The sequence below is a fragment of the Tarenaya hassleriana genome, unplaced genomic scaffold, assembly GCF_000463585.1.
Source record: "Tarenaya hassleriana unplaced genomic scaffold, ASM46358v1 Cleome381, whole genome shotgun sequence".
Lineage (NCBI taxonomy): Eukaryota > Viridiplantae > Streptophyta > Magnoliopsida > Brassicales > Cleomaceae > Tarenaya > Tarenaya hassleriana.
In genome coordinates, this window is record NW_010966779.1 from 62652 (window position 1) to 71283 (window position 8632).

At 40.7% G+C, this 8632-nt stretch overlaps 1 protein-coding gene across 1 annotated transcript; it reads left to right on the forward strand.

Annotated features, from left to right (window-relative positions):
* Positions 1 to 3100: 3100 nt before the first annotated feature.
* LOC104822879 (squalene epoxidase 5-like) lies at positions 3101 to 6240 on the forward strand. Its single transcript, XM_010554236.1, has 8 exons — positions 3101 to 3370; positions 4031 to 4142; positions 4226 to 4403; positions 4493 to 4667; positions 4832 to 5050; positions 5169 to 5453; positions 5574 to 5852; positions 6018 to 6240. The coding sequence occupies exons 1-8, from the start codon at positions 3173 to 3175 to the stop codon at positions 6129 to 6131; spliced, it is 1560 nt and encodes a 519-aa protein (XP_010552538.1). The 5' UTR covers positions 3101 to 3172; the 3' UTR covers positions 6132 to 6240.
* The last annotated feature ends 2392 nt before the right edge of the window (positions 6241 to 8632 follow it).

The window sequence follows — 8632 nt, forward strand, 5'->3', positions numbered from 1 at the left end:
TTGACCTCTTTGGGCATTGGCCCCTCTCAACAGCTCTTCGGCCATCTCGGGTTGTTCTCTTCGTGCGTTGTTTTCTCTCAGCATTTCTTCGGCCATTCCCCACTGTCTTTGCTGTCTACGGGCGAAGCGTAGGGTCCTTTCTATTTCGGGGTCGAAGATGAGTTGATCTCTACCGGTTGTGCTTCTTGTCATGCACCGGAAGAGCTGCACACCAAAGAGACAAAACGAACCGAAAGTGCTGTGAAACGGTTATGTCGCAAAGTAATCCAAGCAAATATCCAAGCAATGGTGATCTAGCAAAAATCTAGACTAACACGAAAACGCCTAGTCCCCGGCAACGGCGCCAAAAACTTGATGCGCACGCACCGAGTCTTATATTTAATACCCGATTCGTACCACTATCCGCAAGTATACGGTAGTTGTAGTACCGGGGTCGATCACGAGGACTAGGTTGTGTTAATCCATTCTTAAACTAGATCAATGGTGATGGAAAATATTGCTTACAAGGTGTTTGTGAAAATGTAAATATGAAAAGAAGATCAAACAAGCAAATGAAATTAATGAGTTGTAAACGATGGTTTGAGGCGTTGTAGGTTCGGGATCCCTCAAGAATCGCATGGATGGTTAATGATGCTACAATGTCTATGGGTTGTCCTCCATATGGGGGTTTCAAGCACTTCTTCTAGAGTTTGTCTCTCCCAAGCTTAAACTCACTACCTAGAGGATCGATTCACCCATCTCCCAATGATCTAAATGATCTCTAGATGCATTAGTGTACCCTATCATGAACCCTAAGCAAGTTAAGCCATCTCCCAATGTGAATAACTCACTCATTTGACATTTGGTTCCAAACATCATTCCCATATCCCTATGATCAATGTGTTCTACAATCATATCAATTAGGGTTTCAACCAAATCAATAGCATTAAGCACAAAACATCAAACCCATGGAAGAAACTCAAAGACATCATAGATTAAGCTTAGGTGTCGATACAAAAGTGGGGATCCCTCACCCACAACAAAGTCACTACTCCATAACTAGGGTTTCAAAACAGAAAGCAAAATGAAGAAACATGGAAAAGGAGAAGAAATGCTCAAGATGGTCTTCAATGGTGGTCCTCTTCTTCTCCTAGCCTCCTTGATCTCCAAAATCCCTCTTTTCTTCCTCTCCAAGGTGATTTTTCTCCAAAGTGTGTAGCCCCCCTCCTCTCTCTCCTCAAACTCCCCTTTTTTTTGTGAAAGTTTAGAATTAGGTTTTCTCCTCAAAACATGGGCTTTTCCTTTTTGGACCGATTTTGATTTCAGGCGGTCGCTCATTTTTCAGGCGGGTCGCTCATTTTTCTTCCGGTCGCTCATTTTTCGGGCAGGTCGCTCATTTTCCTCTGACACGCGAAAAAAAACAAGCGACCGCTCATAAAATGAGCGACCGCTCACAAAATGAGCGACCGCTCACAAAATGAGCGACCGCCCATAAAATGGGCAGGTCGCTCATTTTGTCTGAGCTTCCCGAGCATTCTCGAATTCTTGTTCTTCCGTGCCCGCTTCGTGAGGATTCATCGTGGAGTCTTCCTGCAAGGAAAAACAAGCAAAACAACCTACCCATGGCCATCTAACGTCCTATGATGCCTAGAATGTGAGAAGAATTGTGATGCACGACGTTATAAAACCGGTGAAAAACCCGTGTGATCAATAGGCGGCTTCTCCTAAGTCCTTCATCGAAAAGACCGATCCTAGCCAGGATTTTACTCCTTGCAAGGTAGGAACGTCATTTCCGATGAGCAATTACCCATGGCCATCTAACGTCCTATGATGCCTAGAATGTGAGAAGAATTGTGATGCACGACGTTATAAAACCGGTGAAAAACCCGTGTGATCAGGCCGGATTTGATATCGGGCGGTCGCTCACTTTTTGTTCAGGGTCGCCCATTTTTTTTTCAGTGTCGCTCGTTTTCTTCAGGGTGAGTGACCGCTCATATTTACGAGTGACCGCTCGTTCTTCTTTGCAACTCGAGGCGACCGCCTTGTGTACCGAGCGACAGCTCGTTCTCCGTATTAGCACAAAGCGACCGCCTGATTCCGCGAGCGACCGCCCAATTGCTTGGCTGTCACAGCGAGCGACCGCCTGGTATAACGAGCGAGCCGCTCATTTTCTCTGAGCTTTCCGGGACTTCTTGATTCTGCTCCTTTTCTGTGCCTCGTGCGCAAATATCCTCGTTCGATCATCCTGCAAGGAAAATGGAGGAAAGAATCCTACCCGTGACCGTCTAACGTCCTATTATGCCAAAGATATGAGAAAAATCAAAGTGTGTGACGTTAGAAAACCGGTGAAAAACCCGTGTGATCAAATTCCCCCAGACTTGAGGTTTGCTCGTCCTCGAGTAAGTGTGCAGCTATAAAACTATCCAGGGGTGATAAGATATAGTCGGAGAACAAATGGGGGTTTTGAGTGGATTGGTTGTACGGGTTAGAGTCGCTGCGAATGAAATCGGGTTTGGTATACTCTATCTTCTCCAACATTCAAGCGAAAGCTCATCAATGGGATTTCCATTGTTTGTAGAAAACATACACAACCTTTCTTTTCCACGTTTAAATTACGGCTATGATCCCAAAAATAAATCTTGGTTATAGACACACATATTATATGCATATTTATTGCAAGGCAAAGTTTCAAGAAACAAAAATAATAAATGTAATTTTATTTCTAACTTACTAAAAGACAATTTTTAGGATTTTTTTTAATTTTAAAACCCTGTCAAATGAAATTGGTGAAGCTAGAAAGTTATTGCCACGTGGAGCTTATGGCTTCTCTCTACCATGCTTCGACAATGAAAGTTGTCCTAGTTTCCAACAATGACCATGCGAGAGACAATAGCCATAGATTTTTTCCTTCATTTTCACCTACAAGTGGAAAATTTTGGCCTTGAAAGCGATAAAGCCAAGCTTTAAATACAAGTAGAGAGACGTCACAACTTTTCCCGTCATGGTTAAGCAAGCATACATATCCACGCCTGATTATTAGGCTGGTTTTGTACATTTTAAAAACTCGACAGCATTAATACCAAATCACATGTCATAAAAAAAAAGGTATAAAACTCGAACGAACTGTGCAAAGAAAGATACGTACGCAGACACAGAGCCAATGTGTTGATATTATTGGGAGAGAGTCTCAATAATGGAGTTGTTGCCGCCGACGAACGTATGGGTCTGGACATTGTTGGCCGTCGTGCTGACGTGGACGGTGTTTCACGCAACCAGGAAGACAAAGAAGAAGAGCATCACGGCAGAGGTCAGAAAAGGGTGCGGCGGCACTGACGTCATCATCGTCGGAGCTGGCGTCGCCGGTGCTACTCTCGCTTATGCTCTTGCTACGGTATTTGTCAGACTTTAATTATATCAGTTCTTGTTGTTGTAGCGTTTAGTGTCGTGGAAGAAATATAAATTTAGTTTCAACATCTTTGATATGAAAAGTAGTTTCAAATTCTATTGGACCATTATAAAAAATATACTCCATATTCTATTTTGACTTCAACCCTTCTCTAGATATGACCATGTGATCAAATTGACCGTCTGATCACATGTTGATCACATTGGTTATAAAGTTAAATTTATGGAGAACTAATCATTTGATAAAACTATTATAAATTTAACGTGATGATCAATGTAATCACCATGTGACCAAACTATAATTTTGATCATATAGTCATAGATGGAGAAGTGCATGGGTTGATGTCAAAATAGTATATGGAGGGTATTTTTATATACAATGTCCTTCTATTGACTGCAAAAATACGATTTCGATTTAGTGGACAATGGTATTAGCTACATAAACGATTTCCGTTGCAATTTCGTTGTCAATTCTCATTAGCAGCAAATTTTCTCTCATTGATTATAAAATTGTTTTGCATCTGTCTTTGAAATTTTCTAGTTATATATATATTCAACGTGGATCCATTAAAGCGGGCTAACTTTAATCACTATATGGGATATTGATGTTTGAAACGCAAACGCGAAAATGCAAACGCGGGTGTAGGACGGGAGACGCGTGCACGTGATAGAGAGAGACTTGAGAGAACCAGACAGGATGATGGGTGAGGTGATGCAACCGGGAGGCCGCCTAATGTTGGCCAAACTAGGACTCCAAGGTTACGTGTGAATGTCTTATGTGCAATGAATAAAATATACATAATAATTAAGATAGGGTCTTTATACTCATTTTTGGGATTAGATTGTTTGGAGGAAATCGAAGCGCAAAAACTGACGGGCTTGGTCGTCTACAAAGACGGGAAACATGGAATTGCACCCTATCCCGTGGACGACAACTTCCCTTATGAACCATGCGCTCGAGGGTTTCGCAACGGTCGTTTTGTCCAAAGGCTACGCCACAAGGCTGCCTCTCTTCCCAAGTACCTATACAGATATATTTATATATACACTCAATTACTCGCACCATGTATGTTTTAAGTGAAGTTATATATTAATTGAAACGTTATAGTGTGAGGATGGAAGAGGGAACTGTGAGTTCTTTGGTAGAAGACAAGACTGGAGATATCAAAGGAGTGAAGTACAAGAGCAAGACTACTGGTGAAGAAACAATAGCTTTGGCAGCTCTCACAGTGGTTTGCGACGGTGCATATTCGAATCTCCGCCGCTTTCTCCATAGCTCAAAGGTTCGTGTGGAGTGATTTCGAGTCAAATTTCGTAGTGTGTGTGTATATATATATATATATATATATATATATATAGGGAAATCACATCAGATTAGGGTTTTTCAATTGATTTGATTTAGATTATGCAAGAACATGGAGGATTATTATGTATGTATTTTTTGTAGGTAGAGTTGTATACATATTCATTGGGTTTCGTCGCGAAGAACTGTAGACTTGAAGATCCAAATAGTTTACATTTGATAATGTCGAAGCCAACGATAACAATGTTGTACCAAATAAGCAATGACGAGGTTCGTTGTACCACTGAGGTTCTCCCCGAGAATGTTCCTTCTGGCACAAACGACGAAATGATTTCCTTCCTTGAGAAAGTTTTTGTTCCTCAGGTATACATTATCCGATCTTCTCAATATGGATGGATTTCTACCTAATTTGATGATGCTTTTGTTCGAAAACACAAACTAAACTACTCGTGATTGCATTATCCAACTCCTTTTCTTGCAGTTACCTCCCAAACTACGGGATATATTCGTGAAGGGAATCAATGCAGGACCAGAGATAAAGAAAGTTCCGACGAAGAGGATGACAACATCTTTGTCCTGCAAGAATAAGAAGGGAGTGATTGTGTTAGGAGATGCATTCAACATGCGACATCCTGTAATCGCGTCAGGAATGATGGTTGTGTTGTCCGACATTGTTATTCTCCGTGATCTTCTAAGACCTTTAGACAACCTCAACGAGGTTAAGAAACTCTCTGAGATTGTCAAATCCTTTCACCAGCTCCGCAAAGTGAGTTCCTATTCCTAACTAGAAGTAACTAAACACGTGTCTTTTATAATTCATATGGTGCACAATCAAACTACTAAGTATCCATTTTTATATCTTTGGATTTTTTTTTCCGAAACGAAGCCGATGTCAACAACGGTAAACACATTGGCTGATTTGTTTCACCGAGTACTTTGTGCATCTAAAGACGAAGCAAGAGAAGCGATGCGCCAAGAATGCTTCGTTTACCTCTGCAGTGGAGGTGTTTTCACGTCGGGATTGATGTCTCTAATCGGCGGTATGAACCCACGACCGCTCTCTCTCGTCCTCCATCTCTTCTCCATCACATTCTCTTCCATTGCCACTCTGCTCGCTCCCTTTCCTACGCCCCAACGTGTTTGGCTCTGCCTCAGACTTCTTCGGGTACGCAAAACATTTTTTCACTCGTTCTCATGAATCTTATAAAACGAAATAAAAGTTCGCCACAAGAACAAATGCCAATCAAAATCTGGAAGCTTTCATGAACGTGTGTATATATTGTTAATGTTTCTTTATTAGTAATACATATTTTGAATGTATGTTTTATAGGTGGCTTTGGGGATGTTGGGTCCGCATGTGAAGGATGAAGGAGTGACGCAAATGTTTTCCCCAGCAGCCGCTTCCGCGTATCGCAAACGCTATATGACCTTAACCGCTGCCTAAACATCGATCCGATTGTATCATATATGATCACAGGAAGATAATTTCGCTGTATTTTCAGAGATTAAAAAAAATAAAAAGTACATGCCTTTGAACTATGTTTATATGTTTATCACCTTCGCCACCCGTTTAAATACTTTCATCACTTATCCCTTCACCCTGAATTCAAGCAGGTAGTTAAGGAGACTTGGGAGTCATCCCCCATGCTCGGATTCCACCAGTTTCGCCTGTGCTAGTGATAACACAAATATAAGTGTATAAATAAGCTCAAATAATAAAAACCTAGATACAGCGAATACCGCAAGGATACGGATCAACTGTAGTACCAGGGTCGAACACAAGGAATAGTTAACACTAAGAACAAGACTCGACTAAGAATCAGATCAGGAAATAGCAGATGAAACAGATGAATACCGAAAATAAAACAATAAATAAACTAAGTAAAATCAGATAACTAAACCACAGTAGTTTCAGGATAACCTTAACGCGCATGGATTGTTTCTAAGGTGGAGAATCTACGAATATCGAACTCTAATCGGGGATCTCAAGTTCTAATATCATATTTGGCTCTTTCAAATCCTAAATCCACTATCCAATAATTTAACCTATCGATCTCTCAATCTAATAGATTAAATAATCAAACGCATTAACAATCACTATCACAGTTCCTACATCGATCAACCTATCTTTCAATAGTCTTAATCAATTCATTCAATGAATTCGTTCCGAAACTAATCTCAACTCTCGTTGCAAATCAGAATCTAAAATCAATCAATCAACTGGCCAAGAAGATTAAAAGCAATAAACTCAATTCAATCAAACCGACGAGTATCGATAACGTAGTCTCGGAAAATAAAAACCAAACAAATCCTTACAAGGTTAAATCCCTAGCTACAGTGAAACGACTACTCACCCCATAACAACAAACGAGTTCAAATCAATAAAGAGAAACATGGAAAACAGATAAAGAAGAAACTCGCAGCGATCTCTCGACGACGGTTCTTCAATCTCTGCTCTCAGGAAACTCCGTCTTGATTCTCTCTCGAGTTCTCTGGCTTCTGTTGTGATCTCTCGATAATTCCTGAAGCCCAAGACGTCCTCTATTTATTTTCTTGGCAGCTAGGCTTCTTCCCATTCTGAAAACGGAAGTTCGGATGCAAAATAGGAAGTTTTCTCGAAACACAACACGGTCCCTGTCAATTGTCTGATCAAAACTTCTGCGCTTCTGTACGGGCTGGACATGGGCGAGTTGCAAGTCGACACGGGCGTGATGTGAATTGACACGGTTTGTGTCAATTGTCTGTAAGAATGTCTTCGTTTTTTCGCTTCTGCACGACCGTGTTTGAGGTCGACATGGTCGTGTTCAAGTGCAACTCAAGCTGCAAATGTCCTCATCGTTCCATTCCGGTCCAACATGCTCCGAAGTCCTCGATTTTGTTCCTCTGGCGTCCATAATGCATCTATTATCTTTTCAACCACAAAGAATGCAAAGGAAACAAAACCCAGTACTAAAATGATCCTAAATGTGTAATAATGCACAAAACCGATGTGAAAGTGCTAGACAATGAGCCTTAAAATAGAGGAGAAAATCATGTTATCAAACTCCCCCAGACTTAGACTTTTGCTCATCTCGAGCAAATATACGACGGAAAAAAACACTTGAGGGAGAACAAAGCAGATGATCAGTCAAAATCCTCATGAGTTTCAAAAGCGAAATTTCTCTTCAGTATCGACTAACCTTGAATGAAATCAGACCTATCCTATTCAGATCTCAATTCCAACAAAATGATCATAGAACTATAAGACGAAGCTCACTACCCAAAACTTCAAAAGGGATTTCAAGTTATCTGCCAAACATGTTTCTCAAACCTATTTATCGCTGTCTACAGGAATAATTCGGTCCACTCGGGTTCGGAATAGGTCTAGATATGGTGATGGAAAATCGAAATTCAAAAGATCAATATCAAATGCATTCGTCATCCGTCAAGACTTTTCTTTCTTTTCTCATTAATATATATATATATATATATATATATATATATATATTTATCTCCCCTTTTCACGGCTATTCTTTTCTTTTTCTTTTTTTTTTCCGTAATACGCGTTAAACGAATGCATGATATGATCAAGGAAGATGAACGTAAAAGTCGGGAAGAATAGGGTATGGGTTTTGGATAAACAGGGCTTACTTTCGCCTCGTGATGATTGCTGCCACCCCCGGACTACTTGCCTGTGTGTTTCTAAACGAGTCAAAAGAAATAAAGATAGAGTGAAGAAAAAGACTCGCTAGACTATAGGGCCTAATATTCCTGCAAATGGGGAACGGTTCTTAGGGAAACATACACGCTTGGATTAGAAAGCTTTCAGTCCCATTTTTCATCCTATGTAACGATTAATCTCACAGCCTATAAATCATTCCTCAGGTCAAGCTACCTTTTTCGGATTGGCTTTCCTTACCTGCACGGTTGTCCTTAAGACCAATACTTCTTACGAATTCGTGGGAA

Excerpts from the sequence above, each read along its gene's own strand:
- LOC104822879 (XM_010554236.1), top strand. The coding sequence starts at position 3,173 with ATGGAGTTGTTGCCGCCGACGAACGTATGGGTCTGGACATTGTTGGCC. Across the intron at positions 4,668-4,831 it reads GCTTTCTCCATAGCTCAAAG|GTAGAGTTGTATACATATTC; the intron begins GTTCGTGTGGAG and ends TATTTTTTGTAG. Across the intron at positions 5,853-6,017 it reads TCTGCCTCAGACTTCTTCGG|GTGGCTTTGGGGATGTTGGG; the intron begins GTACGCAAAACA and ends TATGTTTTATAG.